General features: G+C 44.1%; 1 protein-coding gene across 1 annotated transcript in view; it reads left to right on the top strand.

Moving 5' to 3' along the window:
- The first annotated feature begins 15 nt into the window (after positions 1-15).
- Positions 16-21,842, top strand: part of LOC126522682 (1-acyl-sn-glycerol-3-phosphate acyltransferase delta-like) — a 38,788-nt gene continuing 16,961 nt past the window's right edge. The window contains exons 1-3 of the mRNA XM_050171458.3: positions 16-151; positions 15,387-15,595; positions 18,235-18,404. Of these exons, the coding sequence (XP_050027415.1) occupies positions 117-151; positions 15,387-15,595; positions 18,235-18,404 (414 nt within the window). The 5' untranslated portion in view covers positions 16-116. The remainder of the gene's footprint in view (positions 152-15,386; positions 15,596-18,234; positions 18,405-21,842) is intronic.

A 21,842-nucleotide genomic window follows, 5' to 3' on the forward strand; every position in this document is an offset into this window, starting at 1 on the left:
GACACGTGATAATGACACCACCCGTGCTGCAGCGGACGAGAGGTGACGATTGAAGCGAGTGGACTTCGTGCGTCGTCGGTGGTTCTTTGACGTGTGTCTTTATGTTCTGACCAAGGATGTCTTCTTCCTCGCCGACCGACACATCAGAGAGGTTTGTGTGAATTCTCATTCGGTTGATCTCGTGTACATGTACATACTTGGCAGTGCGGGGCATTTCTCGAGTGTAGCGTAAACCACTCGGTTACTAGGCCATTGCCTCTCGGTGCTCTCACGTTAGCCTACGGACACGTACTCTGTGCAGAACTTTGTGCCGTTTTGAGGTGTAATTGTGAAAAAAAAAAGTGCTCAACCTTCGCATTCATTTCGTGCAACTTCGTCTGGGGCGTATATGTGTCGCTAGTATGAAACACGACGCTTTCGATATGCGAGAGCTGTGGTCGGGGCAACATCGCTACTGTCACTATTTAGTGAATAGCCAAGCACCACGTCAGTTTGGGTCGCATTAAATTTCACGGAGACTGAACCTTGGACGGAGAAGAGATTAGTGTTATAGCTAAACTGCGAACGAGCGGCGAAACTTCCTTCCTCTTTTAGTTTAGTGCTTACTTTCGTTGTGCTAGTGGTGCGCGATTGATCGCGGCGCGCTTTTGACCTACATGACAGTGTCACCAGTTACTATCAGAACTTTCGACGACATCGACAGTAGCGTTGGTTGCGCAGTGTGCGCTGCAGGTTGTTGCTTCCCGTTTGCGGCATCCGCCTTTGCAGCAGCGGCGCATCTAGGTAATACGAGGAAAAGCGCATGCTTCATTCTGAAGAGGTCGGCCGCTGTGCAGCGTGGGATTGTGTTGGTCCCGATCTTGGCCCCTTGATGACTTCTAGCTTTGATATATATATATATATATATATATATATATATATATATATATATATATATATATATATATATATATATATATATATATATATATATAGAGAGAGAGAGAGAGAGAGAGAGAGAGAGAGGTATCTTTGCAACGCGAATCTTTCCTGGTTTTTCTGTACACAAATATCCGTGGGAGCGCAGTTTTTCGTTTTCCTCTTGGAGAGGAGAACTCAATCAGCAATTGTAATGCCAAGTTGCTTCTCCACCTTCCGATGCCTCTTAGGCCAATGGTTAAGGAGAAGGGAAAAAAAATTGCTCGCGTGTTGTCTTCTTGCTGAACGCAAGTACAGTGTTCGCTGTGCGGCGTTTGGCGTGAATTCCATTTCGCTTCCACTCTTACTTTTATGACTCCGTGGAGAGATGCTTCTACCTGTACACGCCGATGAAACAATAGTGGGATAGCCTGGCGTGGCGTTATATTCAAAAGAAAGTCGACCTACGTTTTGACGTCCGTCGGTGCTTGCTTTATATAGAATGGACAGGTGGTTGGCGAGCAACGGGCATTGCAATACGTTTGTATATAGAAACTAGTACGCTACCAGCCACCGAAACAAAGCGCTCGGGGTGTGAAAAATTGAAATTTATGGGAACTCTCGGAATCACCTTGTCAAAAATTTCGTGGCTGAAGCCTGCAGAAAAATTAATCGTCAAAGCGCGGACATGTAACCTGGCAGGATCTGCCGTCTCTTAAAACAAAAAAACAAAAAAAAACATAATTATATTAATTTGTTAGGTAGCGAGTGATCTTTTTTCCTTCTTTAGTTTCTTGGGATAAACCTTGTTGTAAAAAAACGTCGTTTCTTCGATAGGGAGGTTCTCGAGAAACTTGATTTGCTCTCCAGCAACGAGCCTCGCCCGCGAAATGGCTAAGAACGGCGAAACGACGCGCGCGCATTTCGAGTAGCATTCCACAAATGACTGTCGCAATCATAGTCATGTGACTGGCTTTGTGCTCCGCATTGAGATGACTGAACTGCCGCGGGCAGTGGGTCGAGGTTGCTGCAACCCGTATTCTTGGTCTAAAAAACTTTGTACGGGTGTCGGGCGCTGCTTTTTTGATCGCGATCGAGCCCGATCGGGATCGAATTTCTCAAGCGCGATCAGCTTCTTAGCGCAAGCTGTGGTTGGGAGCCAATCCATGTCGAGAAATGCGATCTCAATAGTGCCTGGACGCGATCGAAAGTGCACCGTTGTGACGCCCGTATACAAGAGGACCCATTTAAATTTTACAAGACTGCATGTTCCGCAGTGCTCAATAAAGCATCTGGCATCCTAGCTCTTTTCTGTTTTTGTTTTTGTATCTCTCTTTCTATCATACGCGCATTACGTCATCGGAGAAGCGTGCTGCAGAACCGTTTCGCTGTTTCTCGACTACTACGAATTACGCCAACAGTGGCGTTTCATCGAACGATGCGGACTCCAAAAATGTTGTCTTCTTGCGGAATCGCCGGTAAAATATGTATCAGCGGTGCGCTGGAAATATTACTTTACAGTGTTGTTCGAATAAAAGTCGTGCATTGCATATTGGACATCACACCAGCGCACTTTTTCTTACATCATCGCCCCCCTCTTTCCCTTCTCCTCCTCCCTACACGTACACACAAGATGGTAACTACCAAGAGGGAAGATCTTACCCGTGCATAGGAAATGAGACGTTGTTACCACCACCATGCATCGACGATACAAAGCGATAGAAGCGACAGAAAGTTCTTACATTTGAGCTTCACCTGGGTGAACTTCTGAAGGGACACTGAAAAAAATAATTTGATCAGCATTAGTGAATTACCCTTTATGATACCGTCCCTCCACCTCCCCAAATGATAGTAATAACAATAAAGCCTCGTTTATAACGGTGAGAAGAAACTTGGCAAGCCAGAAAAGACGGTAGAACTATACTATAAAATAACGAAGGAACGGTGGCTACGCCGCTGTGAAGTTCCCGCACCCGCTCGCTTTGACGTCATTGACTTTGACGGCGACTGCTCTCGCCTAATTAATTTATTATCGGTGAAGGTGAACTACATTTTTTTTTTAAATGACAGGCTTAGCTAAAACATTTGGCTGAGTCACAGCCACGTACCGCCGATGTCGTTTAGGCGCAAAAAAAAAAAAAAAAAATTGAAATATTGACTTGTTTTCTGATAATCAACATTAGAGCGCCGAAAATGACGGAAATAGAGTTTTGAAAGAATACTTAATAGTGCTGGAGGGATTTACTGTTTCTCTTCATTGTCACTTCTAACAACACTTTCGTGGAGTCAACGGCCGATACATTCAAGTAGAGGCTCACTTGCTATATGCCAAGAGTGGAACTCTGCGGCGGCTGCAGGGAGGGAAAGAAGAAACAGAACCCTGGAACTCCTCCTATGTTTCTCCGCGGGGTCGCTCGACTTATCGCGTATAGTTAGTTAACGGCCATCATGTGTTGCGCATGCACATCTTCCTTCTGGGTCTCGAGAAAGACGTGCTTGCACGTCGCACGGGCACCAAGATAGGCGTACCGCGCTTTACCGAACAGCTTTTCCTTCTCAGACCCGATGGTTCTAAGTTTCTCCTAACCACTGTGATTCCTTCCGCGTCGTTCTCTCGCATAACAAGCCTTCGTATCTAGATCTCCGCCGTGCGCGATCGTGTGTCGCATATTTGGACGTCGCGACTGAAGTTGCGTGCAGCGCGCGTAACTGTTTGTCCTCGACCTTGCCGACGGCCGATGCAGTCGAGATTGCCCCCCACCCCCGTGCTCGCAGGTCCGGTTTCTTGCGATCCTTGGGAAAACGTAGATACATGCTCTGTCACCGAAGGTGCTTGTTATTTTTAAAGCGGCTTTACTGATACCTGGGCACCGCGGACGTACTGATCACGCTATACATCGAGATTCTCATCTCTGAGACCCCTCGAAGGCGACGGTACGTGGTGGTAGCCAAGTAAATCTCTTATTGACTAGATACGGTCATGACCTCCCCGTTTAACTAGTAGTTAGCATCTGGGTGCAGATTGGCAGTGCACGCGTTGACCCATTATTCAACGCTTTGACCTTAATTGCTTTGCATAGAACTCCGACGGCATTACCTTCAGTGTCGTTTCCCTCCTTTCTATCTCTCGTTTTTCTTTTTATTGTTCCGTTTTGCGCACGCTCTATTATTCAACACGCAACGCTGCCTATTGCGTTAAGGGCCAAAGAAGGCGACTTAGCCGCGTCTTTAGGTTAAGCGGCCAACGGCGCCGAGACGTCTACTGTAGCCTTTGGCCAGCAAATGTATCGTTTACCTTGCGCCGGCGCTAACCTTCTGAGCGACGAGATGCGTGTTTTGACAAAAGTCGTAAAGATTCGTCCAGTTGGTTCGGGAGGATTCAAAATGCAACGCTGCAACTTTGGGTGGGGACGTACGTATACCGAACTGCAGACAAGGAAAATTCACGTTTTCATTGGTGTTTTGCTTTTCTTTGGTGCTCTGCTTTTCTCGCTTATTGTATTCCTCATTGTTTTCATCCTGCGACCTGTGTGTATTTCTAGTTTGTCATGAAGGTTCCCGCTTGAAAGTCGGCGCTTGTCCTTGTGTGCGCTTCGGTTGACGTCCTCGTCCACATTGGCGCCGTTACATTTTGTACGTTTTGACATTTTAGGAGCGCGCATTAATGTACGCCTTCACAGGCATGCTTTTAGAGAGCGTTCGAACCGAAGACAATCTAAATCTGCGAGCCCACTTGGCTCCTTCCGAGCGCTTGCACAAAGGTCTCGTAGGAGTGTGCGATATTCGAAACTTGCGAATAAGGAATCGATTAGTCACTATTCGTAAACGCGAATATTTTTCGAATAGTTTTCGAATATTTGAAAACATCAAATGTGCCCAATTAAACATGGAATTGGAGCAAACTTGCGGCAAATTTTCACCACCGCGGGCATAGTGTAGACGTAAAAAATTGAGAGCTTGCGTAGTGGAACAGGCTACGTCGCTTAGGTAGCCATACGTTACAGGCTTTATTTACAGGGATCATTCGCACTTTGTGAAGAGTCATATTCAGGCGAAAAAAACTACTTGTTTGCTCCTGATGCTCCATTTGTGCTTTTGGTAAACGACGCTTCATAACGTACTATGTAATCACAGAAATTTGCTACAAATAGCTACATCGGTTGCAATGAACGAGTAGAATAAGGGGAACCGAAGGGGGATCGACTTTTTTTTTTTTTTTTTTGCAGTCGCACGCAACTACCGGATAATGAAGCCAGTGGACACAAAGGGAAAGTTAACCGTCCTTGGTTTTTCGAGATGTAGAAATAATAAGGGAAAGGGGAGTGACTGTGGACATGAGGACAACTTGCCGCACATGGAAGCCGTACTGACAGCCCTCGCTATTGCGCGCGTGATGTAGTGGTGGCGGAACAGCTGCGCCAAAATTGCGCAGCTGGAAGTTGCTACGTGTCCTCTAGGGAGTGTTCTGCCGCAGAAATTTCTCACATCGGCTCATTAATATATCCGAGGTAGAAATATTTCAGTGCCGCGAACCCGTTATTACAGGAGGCGAGCTCCACTGCCAAGCGGGACACTCTCTCCACTTGCCTCGTCTGGCCTCCGCAAGCGAAATTCCTTCTCTGCGTTCTCCCACACCGGACCTCGAGGATCGCGTGACGCGGCGCGCCCCGTACTTCCACGCCATGAACGACACGCGCGGCATCAGCGTGGCATGGCATTCTTGACAGGAAAGTAGCGAACGCAGAGTTTTCAATAAAGGAGACATAAGCCAGGCAGATGGCGATTATCGTTCTGAGATCAGCCTCAAAAGGGGCAAATTTAAGCGTGGGGCGTACCCCATTTATTTCAGTGCAAAACTTTCTTCGTTTAGCGCGCTGGAACACACGCGATCCGCCGTGGTTGCTTAGTGGCTTTGGCGTTTCGCAGATAAGAACGAGGTCGCTGGATCGAATCCCTGTCGCAACGGCCGTATTTCAATGTGGGCGAAATGCAGAAACGTCCGCGTTCTGTTGGGCGCACGTTAAAGAACCCCAGGTGGTATAAATTCGGAGTTCCCCCACTACGGCCTGCCTCGTGACCAGATCGTGGGTTTGGCACGTAAAACCCCAGAATGTAACAATGTTTGGGGTGTTCACGGTGTTACACCATTCGCTTAAATGTGTTGTTTCTATAATCGCTTGTGCCCGGTGATATAACTCTGTCTAACTTTCATAGCTAAAATAATACACTGTCCAGAAGAACGTATAGTCAACTGCACCTTATAGGGACACTAAAGAGAGAAAGTAAGTTGAGCTATATTACCCTTTTACGATACCGAAAATGTCACTCCTACCGCGAGTGGAGCTTGGTAAGCCAGAAAATGCGAAAGACTGGTGGCGACGCTGCCTTGAAGCTCCCGCACCACATCGCGGTGACGCCATGTGTTTTGACGGCATCTGCTTGAGCCTATAGTTAACCATCGGTAGTGATGGAATACGCTGTCTTCCAAAAAAGCCAGAGAGCGAACTTTGCAAGTTTTCAAGAGCTGTTACTCAGCCGTAGTGGCTCAAATGCGAGAAAATATTTTAAAATCCGTGACGTCACGCTGACGTACAGGCGCTGGAGCTTCGGCGCAAAATTCAGAAGCTGGAACTTTGACCTGAATTTCCTCTTGTAACAATCAAGTCATTACGGGGAAATTAACGAAAGTGGAAATACGAAAGTATACAAATCCAAACTAATTGCACTATTAAAACAGTTGCACCCTTTTATATTTGGCCCACAACGATAATCGGCATCTTGCTTGAGCTTCCTTTCTTGAAGACGCTGCGCTCGCTACTTTCCTGTCGAGAATGCTACGTCACGCTGATAACGCGCATGCCGTTCGTGACTTGGAAGTACTGGGTTCGCAGCGATAAAGAAAGGAAAGGCGCGCAAGACAGATGACAGTTGTTGTTGTGGGACAAGCCCTAAAGGATGCAAACTTTTTAAGAGTGTACGTGTTTATCTTTAGTGTCGCTTTAAGAGGAAGCTTTAGCTCGGGTGCTCCTATCTAAATACATGTAAAAGGAGAATTCGTTTTTCTCGGAAACCACTGCACCAAATTTGACGAGGTTTGTTGCATTTAAAAGAAATACTTAAAATCTAGTCACTGTTGGTTTCGAATTTCTGAGTTAGGTCGTCAATTATTTAAAAAAAATTGACAAAAATTGAAAATTTTCAAAAAACGTAAACGTAACTATCAAGTTTGCAACTCTATAACTCAGCAATGAAAGATGATAATACAATTCTGTGAATCGCATCTAATTGTACATCTAAAGCGGACAAAATTGATATCTTACACATGAATATAAAAATATTTAGTAGTATGGAAATACAGCTTTTCAGAACCCTTGTAACCAACGTAACAAATTCAGGTAAGATGTAAAATGACATACGAAATTTGTTCGCTTTGAATGGTCTAATTGATGCCGTTTACAGAAGCGAGATATCTATTTTGATGCAGAGCTATGAATTTGTAAACTTCGTGCTTCTAATTTTTTTTTCAAACGATTGAATATTTGAAAATCCTTTTAACAAATTTCAAGCCCTAAATAGAAATTGCGCTTCCAGCAGTCACTAGAACTTAACTTTGTCTCTTAAATGCAACAAATTTCATTAACATAGGTCCAGGGGTTATATCAGAAAAGCGTTTTTGCGTTTTACATGTATTTGAGTAGGCCGCGTCGGAGTTGGGCACGAGCTAAAGCTTCCTCTTAAGGTGTCCCTCATATTCAGGGGTGTAAGATTACCATCTGCGCTCATCTGACTCCTTATCATACCAAGGCGAAGGAACACGTTGCCACCGTTGTATCGGACCTGGTATACTGATTGTATGCTATTACGGTAGGACTTTCCAGTTTTGTTTTACGTCAACTGGGCAGCGTCATCAGGAAAACCTCGTCATAACGAAGTTGAAGGGGCAGTCGAAATTATTCCGTTATATCCATTATTGGCCATTTACTGCAATACATGCCCATTAGGTTGCACAACTTTAACCATGCATAGAAGATGACATTGCGACCCGCGGAACCGCTAAGCCGCCACGTATGCGATGCGATTTTAATAAAATCGCGAAAGAAACTCACGTGCGCAGCACGTGACTTCTTAGCACCTGACGTGACTGCCTTTACGGCAGTTTCTTTCTGTACCAACGTAGTGGTGTTTCGTTCCCGCTTTCCACCTGGCTCGTATGTAGCGTTGTGAAGTTGGTGAAATGGCGAAGTGGTCGAAGCAACCAGCTTGTGCGCGCTGCGACGCGAACAAAGTCCGTCGTGGTCGACCAGCACGTGGCACACGACACGATGCGTCGAACTACGGAGCTGGTCTAGGCTGATCTGGCTGATCCACCGCTCTTACGTGCCTCCTCTGTGAATGAGGACAACGAATCTCACCGCACCGGCTTGGATTGGTCGACCCATGGACTCCCAAGATTGCACCGGTGCCGATGCGATCTCGGTGGCCACACCTAGCTGTACTAGCCATGTGCGGCGCGCCGCAGTTCACCATGCTGCAGGTTCATCTTGCGCAACGAAGGCACTTTCGTGTTTCCTTATAGAAGTTGGTTTCAATGGGACACTGTAGTCGAATGTTGTGTTTTGTGTAGCGTATTTTTGTTGTGAACTGTACACATCATTCCATTTTTTATCCTACCTTTCTGGACTAGCCTGCTAGGCATACCGCCAGGCAAACCTCTCCAGGATCCATTAGAGTGTCCTCTCTCTCTCTCTCTCACCTCACTAGCTTTATATTATATATATATATATAGAAGTTGGTTTCAATGGGACACTGTAGTCGAATGTTGTGTTTTGTGTAGCGTATTTTTGTTGTGAACTGTACACATCATTCCATTTTTTATCCTACCTTTCTGGACTAGCCTGCTAGGCATACCGCCAGGCAAACCTTTCCAGGATCCATTAGAGTGTCCTCTCTCTCTCTCTCTCTCTCACCTCACTAGCTCCACCGCACTTCTCTCAGGCTAGCGCAAGTTGGGTATTGGAGGCGTGGCCTGCAAGATTGCATCTGTGTAATCTCGAAGGCAACGCTTAGTTGCACCAGCCTACGTGTCGCCGCAGCAAGAGAGCGAGAGATATAGATAGAGATAAGTGCGATGGCGATAATGCGTAGCTGCTTAGGAACAGTGCAGCTAGGCGCAGTGATGATGAAGGGCAGTGTTCGGCGCATTCAACGTGCGGACGCAGGAGTTTTGAACTTCTGCGAAGAGTGCGTGCAGAACCCCGCGTAAGCGTGCAATGGCCGTGCATTTCTTCATTTTCTTTTTTTTTAAATTTCGGAGGCAAATCTAGTTTGCTATATCCATTCGTAGGACAGATTTACTTTGTTAAAACCAGGTATTTAGATACGGGGATCTGTATGGGAATTTCACTTACCTTGTTATATCCACTATTTCGTTACATATCCCGTTTCGTTATAACGAGGTTTGACTTTAAACACTGGTGAAAATAGTGTGCGTTTTGGAGATAAGGGGACCTCATGGCCTTCCCAGCCTTTTCACTACGGGCTCCTGACAAGTGAATGTGTTCATTGCAAGCTAGCTGATTTAAGAGCTACACTCACATAGCTGCAGACTTGCTGTTATGTGTGTGCGTGTACGTGCGTACGTAGATTTTCCCTGATAGAATAAGGGCGCTGGCTATACTGGTAGTCGAAGAAGAGCTCCCTGGGCATAGCCATAATGCCCTATGGACTGTTGTGAATCCGCGTGAGTACCCACTCAAGAACACTGCTGAAGTGGCAACATGTGCTCTTTGTACCCTCGCCCTACAGCCCAGAGGACGTGGGGCAGTCGCCTAATGTGGAAAGGTCTGTAGTCAGCTGCTAGCTGTATACACAGTGCCTCAATGGGCTTTCGTTTTCTTTCCCTTCTTTGATCTTCATTAGAGAGCGGAGCGTGATGAGAAGCAGTAATGTGAACTCATTGTCTAGCAAGGTACTGATTTGCGTGCGTTGGAATTGCGAATCCTTGTCAGTCTTTCAGCGCAGAATCGCTCAGAAGTCACACAAGTCACGGGTACGAAAGCATAGACCGAGCGCTGTCTTTTCCAGTGCCCTATGTTTTCGTTCTCGTGATTTCTGTGTACTGCGCTGAAATTCTCACACGAGCTTTGTTCTAAGATTGTGGTGTTCTGATGAACTTGATGGTTTCCGTCCGAGGTCAGGTATTGAAATCGCGAGTTAAAAAGGAAATATTTTTCGAGTCCCGCCGCTGTTCTCTAGTTTTGCGCCTCACCTCTGCGCGCTCTCGACGGCTGCGAGGTCTGCCGCGACTCTCAGCACTATTCGGGAACTTGCTCCAACAGCTGTGACTTGTTGCCCCATTTCTCGTTGTGATTGTTTCCATCGCCTCTTAGTTAGCTTAACGGTGACCGAAAGCCCGCTGTCTGCGTCACTGCACACGGCCCCTCGCCACGCGGTGGGGTCAAGCGGTTTCTCTGAGAGGGTACACGACCTTCCAAGCGGGCCGTTGATACCGCGCGCGGTGTCGGTCGGGGCATCACCACCTGACTTATCGCCGGGGTCGTGCGTGTACCTGATAAGGAACGGCAGCGTGACACTTGTGCGTGGGTGTGTGCACGCGAGCCTCTCTCTCTCTCTCTCTCTCTCTCACTCTCTCGTGTGAGTGTACGCGTGTGCCCCCCCCCCCACCCTCCTCCTTTTCTTTGCTGCATGTTGTACGTGCGCCTCAGGCTGGCAAGTGGCATGGTGCGATTCCTCAGATTGCAGAAGTCCATGGGGTCGCATCCGGTTGCGCGGTCGCGTGCACTCATCGCGAGCGCGGAGAAGAGGTGGTCGGGGTGACACGTTTCTTTCGCGGGCGTCGAGGCAGCAGGATGCGCGCTGGGGTTAGATAAGCGCGGGTCCAGCTGTTCAAAGGCCGCGGTCGATACTGGGTTGCGCTTATCGAATGCCCTGCGCGCAGTGTCTCGCATGTGTGGGATGGTTCTCGTGCCTTGCTTTCTTAGCTGTCGCTCTTCGCCGAAGGGCAGCTTCGCCGCTTATTGGTATTTTGTTTTGTACGAATCCGAGCGAAATTTGTGTCGTACGTTCTCCTGGGGCACCTTGTTTACGTGCACCAAACAGCTCGACGAAGTATTGTGTAGTTTTTTTCCGGAAAATAATACTAAAGAGGGGAATGCACACTGGGCATCCGTGTCAAGGTTCCGTAGAAGCCCATAGTTGCCACCCTTACACATATATGTTCAAAAATGGTGGTGAACCAGCAGTTGGTTCAAAAGGCATAGCACCACCTCCGTGATGAGGGAACTCTTCCGACAGAACAATAAAGAAAGTGACGCCGTGTCCGTAAAAAAAAAAAAAAAAAAGAGAAATTGACATTATTTTTGTTGACAAAGGTGTGAGGTTTATTTTGTTGGCCTATTAAGGCAGTACTTCCCACATGTTTCCCAAATCGACTGGATAGTTGTTCGAGCTTTTAGCGCAGAAAGCGATGCAGCGCAACACCATCCATACGAGTGGCACAGTTTGCACCCATGTACAGAGCATAATATCTTTCCGTACTGAAGAAAGCATTGGGTGTTGAGTGCTGGTTGCATTGTTCCCAAGTAACAATTTATCTGGTGGTCCTCTCGCTCATTTTCACTGAATACATTACCCACAATGAAATACAACTCGCCACCAGAATGAAGACAAACGTTGACGAGCAAAGAAAAACTGCACAACAAGTGAGGGGGCCATTAGTTGCAGACAGACTTTACGAGTGCGCTATTCTGTACATTACAAGAGCTGCATTGCATTGGTATAGATAGTGGCATGAATGTAATTTTTTTCTAGCAGGCTGTGAAAGAGAGGTATTTCTTTTTAATGATAAAGTGAAAGAGAATGATCTTTTCTTTCTTTGCCACACCTAAATAAATTTGATTAGGAATTTGATTCTGAGTGAAAATTGTGTTGTCTTATTCTTAATTAAAAAAAAATTCTTCAATATTTTCTTTGACAATGTTTGTGGCCTTCTCGTCTAGCTGCTCTTGTTGATGCCAGTGACAGTAGGTTTTGGACCGCTTTTAGCCCAAAGCTTTGCAACCCATTTGAATCCACCTTGCAGATGATTTTTCTGCTGTATACTCTGTACTTTCCACTTATGACATCAACATGGGAGCAGCAATACTGTTGCCATCTTGATAAGCTGTCGTTAAATAATTTATGCAGAACTCATATTGCTTATGATTGAAGTCAGTGACTGTGTTCAGCTTACCTGCTGACATAAAATGTTTTGGGAGCAACACTATCTTCTAAAGTAATATTTACATTTTATTTCTATGTCAAAAGGAATTATGAGGAACAAGGATGTCTTGAATTTGTTGAAAGTTGAAACACATTGTGCCGAGGTCTGAGCCAATAGCGCTCCCGTCGAGCTGCCCTTAAGTTCTTTAATGTAGCCACTGGCATTACGAAAAATGGCTTTCTTATCTCAATGCTCCAGTTTCAGTTTGTGCCGGTGCATTTTATTTGGTGTAGCGATATCTAAAGCAACAACTTCTCTGACATGATTGACAAACAGCTGGGTTTGCACTTTCCCACAGACAACGGAATGCAGGGTTAGTCATGAAGGTGAAGGGGAAGTGGGACAATTGGCATTTGATGTATTTAAGCATTCTGTTTGCAAGTATGTAGCCAAAGCACAGTGACGATCTATAGAAGCTGTGCCCTCACTGTCTTCACTGTTTACTGTGTGCAGTGCCAGTGGGAAGGGCACATCAAGGACTGCTATGCGATGTTGAATAAGCTAACAGGGGCGCATCTGTTTACTGCAAAATAAAACGTGGTCTCATTAGTCTTGGAGAAATGTACTGTGATTGAATGCGTTATATGTGGCACACACAAAGCAACACATACTAGTTTAGTAGGTAAGTAGTTATATTGCTTGGTATGTAAAAGAAAAAGACAGTATGATTTACAGAGGGTATAATGAGCACAACATGTAGACAAAAACAGCGTTTGTAATATGTAGGCAAAACAAACCTTTTCTTCCAACTATCTTATTTTGGAGATTTGCATAATTATACATTGTCATCGAATTAACAACGTTACTTTTTTTAGATGAAGTGGCGTAAAAATTGTCCCATTGCCACAAAGACATACCGTCATCCGCCTTGCATGATTGCCTCCTTTCGTAGCTAATGGGACACTTACGTAATTTTACGTGCGGTTTACTTAGACCAGTTGTAAATGTGACCTTTGAACCAAATACTGTTCCCAATTCTTGTTGAAGGTTTACTGCATTTTTAGCAGACCACCGTCGCACCTTGGCAAAGGCCAGTCTTTGACGGCGTGAGTAGTTCAAAGAACTGCATAATTTTATCGTGTACTATATGTGTGCAAGACCCTTATCTCACCTGTTCTAGATTCAAAGACCTCTGTCTGCTTGTTCTAAAAATACAACACTTCACTGATTTTGCTTGCTCAGCCATATCAGTGCAGAGCTCTTCGCCTAATAGTGTTAAAATTTCTTGATTGCCTTTCAAGAGTTTGGTAACAGAGTAAATTACAAGTTTTCTCTTGTGTCCCCTTCATACTTATGAGCTCATTAATCAGCCATTTTCCTTGATACAAAGAGCGCTTACATAAAGCTCTCTCTTGCTAGGTCGGCGGTTATAAGAACCCGGAATTTACATTCTCTTTTTTATATTTTTTGGCATTTACCTGGACCATTTCTTACTATGTATCTGACTTGGCCAAGATTATCACTCCTCACTTGAGACTGCAAGTACGAGAGAAAGACATGATGACTTCATGTTATGTTTTTTCTGCTTCAATGGCAGTGGTATGCGCTCTCATAACCTACTGATGTAGGAAGACAGCTTAGGGACTAATAATGTCTTTAATCAATTTTTTTTGTTACGAATGAAAACAAACTTTTTTTTAACCACCACTTTTAGATGCTAGAAGCAGCATCTCCAAGTATGTAGACAAAGTAACTGTCTTGTTATGCTTGGTATGGTAAAAACTGCTTTTCTTTGCATAAACATACTGATGAACGTGCACCATTGTGTGGTAGGTCGTCGTGTTGAGGTTACATCCTGTATTTTCATGTCAACTTGAAGCATTCGAAACACACTTCATGATTGCTTTTCATCGTCTGTGATGACACAATGTACCGAAAAAATTTGTGTAAATTTTCTCATAAATTGTGGAAAGAATATGATGAAACCGCTTTCATGCACTTTTGCATTTTCAGACATTGTATCTGAGGGGAATATATGTTATGTAATAGCTTCCTAGTTAATGTTCGCAAAGGTTGAAAACAATGTGCAATATAACATACAAGGGGTCTTGGGAAGACATAAAAGGCTGATTCGGATATTATATGTAATACTATATATATAGCCAGCATCCCCAGCCCCCTTTCCTTTTTGTGAAGTGCCTTAGCTTCCGATGAGGTGTTTTCTGATCCACCTTGCATTTTTATCCATTATGTTTTGAAAATTGATTCTCTTAGACATCTTGAAAAATATTACAGCTCAGCAAATTTACCCAAAAAATGTTATATTGTAAAAAAGTTATATTGTGTAGTTTGTAATTTGTTAGTATGGCACCACTGCTCTATGGCATGGTCTGAGATGGTTTTGCCTTTGGCATGGTCTTCTTTTTCTCGATGGTTGTGCTTGCTTTTTTTTGTAGTTTTATTAACTCCTTGAGGGCTCTTCCATTATTTCCAGAAAATTATCGCAATGACTAATTTTTTGACATGATATGCTTCAATAACATGATTAGGACACAGAACTATAAGAATGTGTTATGCTGCAAGTGGCATTAAGCTTTGATGCCATTAATTAAGTATGCCCATGTGGCAGTGCGCAAATGGCATCAATCTTTAAAGGACACTAAAGAAAAAAATTATTTCACCTGTATTAGTAAGAATTACTTTTTCACCATCCCTCAAAACACCAATTTTACCGTGAGAAGACACTTGGTTTGCCAGAAAAGGCACAAAAAGAAAGCATGGGTGGCTACATCATGTTGAAGTTTCCACATCAGCTTGTCGTGACATCATGGATTTTGACAGCTTCTGCTTGGGCCTAGTTAATTCTTAATTGGTAAAGATGGACTAAATTGTGTTCTAAAGAAGGCAAAGATTTTGTGGGCTAGTGCGGCCCAAATGCGACAAAATACTTTGAAATCCGTGATGTCACACCAACGTATCGACATTGGGCTTTTGGTGCGAAATTAAAAAAAAAAATTTTTTTGATCTTAGTTTTCTCTTTTAATAATTGAACATTTTACCATGAAGTAACGATAATAGAGTTTTTAAAAAATGCTTTATCAGTTTAGACTGATTTAGTGTTTCCCTTCAGTGTCCCTTTAAGGCATTGAGCAGTTAATGTCATTTCTTTGTGTGCCCGTGCGGCTCGAAATACTAAGGAGTCGAAAGGCACTTAAGATGAAAATCAACACCAGCTAGGAGGTAAATTTCTACACTTTTTTGGCTGCAGGAAGGAGAAGGAGCAATCCACGATGCTGCAACGACTCTGGGCTGCTGTCAAAACGAATGTCCTGTGCCACACGTTCTTCACTTTGGTGTTCCTATCGAGTGGCCTTGTGCTGAATGTATTCCAAGTGGTTGCCTACTGCCTGGTGCGGCCCTTCTCGCGGCACTGGTATCGCCGCATCAATTACTACCTGATCTACGCCTCCTGGGGACGTGAGTGACTTTTCTAGAGTAGAAATTTGGGATAGCTGGTTATTCAGTATCATTAACATCGTATAAAACAATGAATGTAACTGAAGAGACAAAAATAGCACTGACTTTCAAATCAGTTGCATGGTTCCGACTTTAATCTGAATTCCAAGTCAGTTCGAAGTCAGTACTGTGTACCTCTCTTTTATATTACAGCCCTTGTTTTTTCACGCTGCTAGTTGATCAGTGACTTTTGTTACGCTTGCTGCTGTATCACTGCAAACTCATTCTTTCTTTGGCATTAGCAAATCACTTGACTAGAAGTGTCACCAGGAACCTTTTGGTGTACTGGTGCCATATTTTCAATATGTCAATAACGTTTTAGCTTGGCCTCTTCAGTTAGGTTCCATGAAAGCAGCGTGAAAGGCATGAATGACCAAGATGGCTTCCACGGTTGTGTTGTCTTTTCACTTGTCTGTGTCTTTTGCAGTTTTCATAGTGAAATTAACAGGCCTTCTTTGAGGCGCTTGCAGGAGTGGCTCATTGGCTATGGCACCCTGCTGCTGAAAATGAGGTTGTAGGTTCAATACCTGGCTGCCGCAGCTGCATTTCATTAGGGTCACATGAAAAACTTACTGCATGTTAAAGAATACCGTATGGTCAGAATTAATCATAGGCCCTCTGATATGGTGTCCTTCATTACACCTGCGGCACTTTGAGACGATAATCTACATTAACCACTTACTTTTTTTGGAGCAGATCGTGTTATTGCAGTCTAGCCAATACATTGAAATGATGCTTTACATCATTACATGAGAGCAGTCGGGAACATAACGCTCCAGATTGTTTACCTACACTGGTAAAGTATGAACTACATATAGCTAATGTGTCCAGAAACATTCAAGGTATGAATGAGTGAGAGTATAAATGGCCTAAAAACGGAACCTGCTAAATTTAATGTATATCTGCTCATTGGTTTGTATCTGACGCACATGTAGCTTTGTCTTAAAGGGACTGACGACTGGCCAGAATGTGTTGTGAGACGTTGATGGAAGTGAAATGACCATAGTTTGTAATGATAGAATCCACCACGCTGTTTGCAATTTAAGTAGGAATAATTTTAAATTGGCAAAGAAAGTATCAAAAACCAGTAAGTGGCGAGGCTTAGCAGTGAAATCTTGGTACTTAGGATGTATACTATGAGATCACTGTACTTAAGTCAGCAATTATTAAGTACAGCATAATTATTGCTTAGAATTGCAGTTAGTATAGTATTAGACAATCGCACTTTATGCTATGCTTCGGAAATCAAAAGCGCACGCATGGCTACGGCAACACACTGGACTGCGTATCATGTGTGAAAGCGTTGTTTCATTTACGATCTGATTGGTTTCGTTTTGACTGGTTAAATACCAAAGCAGCTGGACAGGAAACCATGAAAACATGTAGCTATTATCGCAGAAGTACTTTAACACTTTGGAAACATGAATCACAGGAACATCGACTTGATAAACAAAATAATACTTCTCACACCTTCAGCCGCACTTGTCGTCTGCCTCCGACTAATGCCTGCATATAATTCCTATTGTGCTCACCTATCGCCATTTTCAGCATGCTCCCAATGAACAACTGCATGCTCACTGCAGATAGAAAAATTCTGATATATGTTCCATGGCGTTTTCTGCGTTACCACTTCATGATTAGACATGCTGACTGGTAAGCTTTCCATTGCACTAAAAAAAAGGTGGGCACCATGAAAATTGGTTGTCAGTCCCTTTAACAACTCATATTTTCCCTCAGTGTGGCAAGGATGCTAAGTTGATGGTGTTAAATATGCAAAAGTGAAGAGCCGTTTGTGACGTAGCTTTCACTCAGTTTGTGTTTACTCCCTGCACACACACATTTTTTGTGCATTTGCTTCACAAGCCTGTGAATCTTGCAGACAGGTCACGCAACACGGTGCTTTAGCAAACTAGATTCTTGGTTTGTGTGTAATTCAGCTCAAATGTATTGAGAAGCTAGGGTTCGCAAAGGATTAAATAAGAATATTGCTGGCAAAATATCTTGGGATAAGTTGTCATGAGAGAATTGCTTTTCCACCTCCCGCAGTGGCTTAGTGGTTATGGTGTTCTGCTGCTGAGCACATGGTCATGGGTTTGGTTCCCAACTGTGGCAGCTGCATTCGAATGAGGGTGGAATGCAAAGGCATTCGTGTATTTATTGATTAGATTTATAGATTTTATTTACTTTATTTATTTACATATACTGTAGGCAGCAACAGCTGCCCAAGTAGGGGAGGGTTAGGGTGTTACTAGACAGTGTTCAAGAGCATCAACATTAATACACTCTACAGTAGTACTGGGCAAATCACTGACTGAACAAGGAAAAGAAGAGTGCTGGAACAGCTTCGTTTGTGCAAAGTATGGACTTACAACTTGAGAGGGATTAGTTCTCGAAGACCTTATGTGGGTAGCAAATAAGTTTCACAATGTAAGCTGATATTGTTGTGGTAGTACAGTGCGTAAAAAAAAACAACCTTAATCTTGCAATTCTATGGTGTAGTTGCAGCCCGAGTGTCACTTGGGGACTGAAACCCCACAACTCATTTTAATAATCAATCAATTAATACTCCAAGGTCACTTAAATCCTCCATCTGGTTGCAGAGGTGGTGGCCATGGCTCAGTGGTGGTCCGGGAGCCGCATAAAAGTGTGGGGCACAGATGAGGACCTAGATGCCCTCCTAAAGGATCACCACATGTGCGTCATGAATCACTCCTACGAAGTCGACTGGCTGGTCTGCTGGATGGTCTGCGACCAGTTCAAGATGCTTGCGGTACGTTGAACTGCACCGGGAGTCCACCTGTTTCTTTTTGTCCATTTTTATGAATACGCGAAAAAAAAAAATTTCTTTATGTATTTGAATGTTTTCACTTTATTCTTTTCATTGTGGCTGTATATCTTTCATCTACCCTCCGAGCTGTAAGTGTATAAAGGAATGACAAACGCACCCACAAAACACAGTAGAAGATGGTGGTAAATCTGCAAACGCTTTTAGCACAGAGCAACCGTTGAGCAGCCGACCTTTCTGGCTTGTCTGATTGGCTGGCTTTGTTGCTCTTTTAGTACGCCTTCAAATGCATCCGTCTTGAGTGCAGCTGCAGGCTTTACTTTCATGTCTTTTTGGCTTTACTATTGAAACGGCATGTGAGGCTTATTTGAGAATGCTCTTGCTTATCTAAGCTTTTCATGTTCCAACTCATTCAGTGTTTTCCTGCACCATCATGTGCTCCTGCAAGTGTGGTACCAGGCCAATCCTGATAGTAGTGACATTGATTACATGTATCTAAATGATTCAAAAATTGTGTTATGGACTTTTAAGCAGCTGTTCACTGTCATAGGTGGCTTGGACACTATGCCTGTGAGCTTCACAAATGTCAGAGAGGTCTTGATAATTGCTCAAGGTGGATTTGCTGTTTGTTTATCTCTCAAGATTTGAATGCTCTTTTCTAATCACCACATTTCTTTATGACGCGGTTTGACAAGGTTTGTGACATTAATTATAAAACAGTATGATAACTTCAGTAGAGCAGTTCTTTCTTGCTATTCGATCAAGTGATGGATGGGACTTGTAGTGCCTTATTCATTTTCATTACATGACAGCATGGTCAGGGTACTATTGTGAAACCAGGGTCTGAGAACCCACGAAGGCTCCAGGGCTGGCGCCAGGCAAGGTGAAAAAGGAGTCCGGAAATATGAGATAATGAACTTTATATAGTAGATTTTTGTTAATTTGACTCCAGTTAATGCAATTTTTTCGTTGTGGAAGAGTCCCAGCCAGCACCCATAGACTTCTATGAACCCAAACTTTTGTCAATTTGAATTTGACCATTCAGCACGCACGCGCCTTACCCATATAGTGACCCCTTTAGTGGCAGTGTCTGTCCCGGCGGAGATTAGGGGACAGTGAATGCGTTGAACACACGTCGTCTCTTGGCGAAAACGCCTATTTTGGGCCTGCCCTAGAAAGATTTTCAAGCAATAATCGTACCTCACAATGTGTGATTATAGTATTTACCTGATTCTAATGTGCGTCTTTCTTTTTCTTAAAGAGGAAATTGAGCCGAAAATTGCCTGCGCGGTGCAGTCGGGCGCGAAACCAAAACCGCTTTCACACTGGTCGTATGCTGTACCGCACAATACGGATGTATTGCGGCGGAGCTGACTAAAAATAGTGTGGTGAAGCTGACTTTAGAAAACCGGCTGTCGCTGTGCAAAAATATTTCTTGCTGAAAAATCGGGTACATGTTAGATTCCTACTTTTTTTAGGAGCTTAAACGTCATTCCTCTGTTGGTTTTTTACTTTACACGCATAGAAAGCGGGCGCGCGTTTTATCCAGGGTATGTGTTAGAATAGGGCAAATACTGCCAAATAAACCAGCACTGTGTTTCAACGTTCTTTCTGCATCTTGTTTAATTCGACCAGCCGGATAACTCGATCAATTTCGCCGGTCCCGTCAGCACTGAATTAACGGAAGGCGACTCTATATGGTAGTTACATGTTGAAGTTCAGAGGTTAAAAACTGTCCGACAATTACGATACTCCCCTAATGCGGGAACACTGGCTTGATGAGCAGCATTGGAGCCAGCTGTAGAAGAAGAAGACGACGAAAGTGCGAGCATTGGCGTGAACGCGAGGGGCATGATGAGTGGCATCAGAACCAGCTGTGGTAGAAGACGACGACAAATGTGTGAGCAGTGGCACGAGCTTGTTCACTCGGTTATGCTGAGGGACGCCAATGCTCAACGCAGGAATGGCCGTCTAAAAGCTGCGCTCTAAAATGGCGAGAGCGTTGTGCTCCTCACTTAAGTAACATCTTGGTTCCCCAGGTCTCCGAGGCTTTCCCAAGTTCTTTCTCGGCATTTCTTGTCTAGTAGCTGAGTCAGAGAAGTGCCGTTGAATTATCACTAGGGTGGCTTGAACTGGAAGGTGTGGAAACTGGCAGCTTCAAGCTTGCTGGGATGCAGGTTCTTGCTGCATCGGGGACGCCATTGTGCGGTAGCTACTCGGGGCATCTGTGGCATTGCACTTGCACCAAGTGTTGCTTGCTTTTCGCGGACGTAAGTTACACTAACATTCAGCAACATTGCCCTTTCATGACATACACCTATATAGCACTAGACAACCTCCGACTTTGGCATCAGCACAAACCTTATGTCAGCAAAATAATCCAGCCATAATGCAACCATTCTTTGACAAAGCACATTCTGATGGTACCGCATTTTTATTGCCAATACAAAATGGTCTCTGCAAATATTTGTGAGATTTATTAACATAAATAAGGAGAGTAGTCTGAGGTTGTTCTAGCAGGAGGGTAGTATCTTTCGCCAATATTTCATTGTTTCAGTTCTCTGAAATTGGCGTGCGTTAATGCGTCGGACATTATAATGGCTCTTACTGTGGCTCTTACTAATGGCGGTCTTCATATTTCCCAGTTCTAGCCACCCTACTATCGCTGTGGTTGCATCAGGCACTTGACCTATGGGAGGAGCTACGTTCCCCAGTAGCAGGGTCGCAGCAGTTTCATTGAATCCCCTACCATTGTGGATTTGGGGGCTGATCTCTTGGAGGGGTGGTGCCAAGAATGTGAGATAGTCGCTGCAGCAAGGTCGACCAGTGGGGACTGTAGCTTCTAGGGACACATCCAAGGGCTGTCAATCACACACTCACAAGTGTTGTCATTGCACTGCTTGCCTCTTGACCAGCTCAGGTGTCAAAGAGGTTGTGATGCAAGAATGTCATTTAAAGCTGTACATTTGTTGAAGGAGCACCATTGTTGAGAGGGGAGCACCAGACATAACTTTACCCCAAAGAATCTAAGGTGCCCTAGTTCTCTTAAAACAAGCCAAAATAAACAAGCCTTCTGAAGACAGCCTTAAACAAGTGGAATATATCATGCCAAATCACTTATCGAAGACTTCAAATTTAATGAAACAAAAGCTTCTTTACACATTAAGTTTACATGCATGCTTTGGGAGACAGTTGAATTTATGGGAAGTATTGAATATGAACAGTAGAAAAATGTATTTCATCACTGATTACAGCGCTACATAAAGCTGTGCAATTGTGCTGATTGCTTTCACAGTGCTTTCTTTGTTTGCACATATAGATGTGCTAGTTTGGGAAATTTGCCAAGTTACATTGCCTGACGATAATAATTTGTATTGAATTTTCATTTTCCACAAGTGACTCAGCAAAAGCTACTAGACCAGA

This window comes from Dermacentor andersoni, chromosome 6, assembly GCF_023375885.2.
Source record: "Dermacentor andersoni chromosome 6, qqDerAnde1_hic_scaffold, whole genome shotgun sequence".
Lineage (NCBI taxonomy): Eukaryota > Metazoa > Arthropoda > Arachnida > Ixodida > Ixodidae > Dermacentor > Dermacentor andersoni.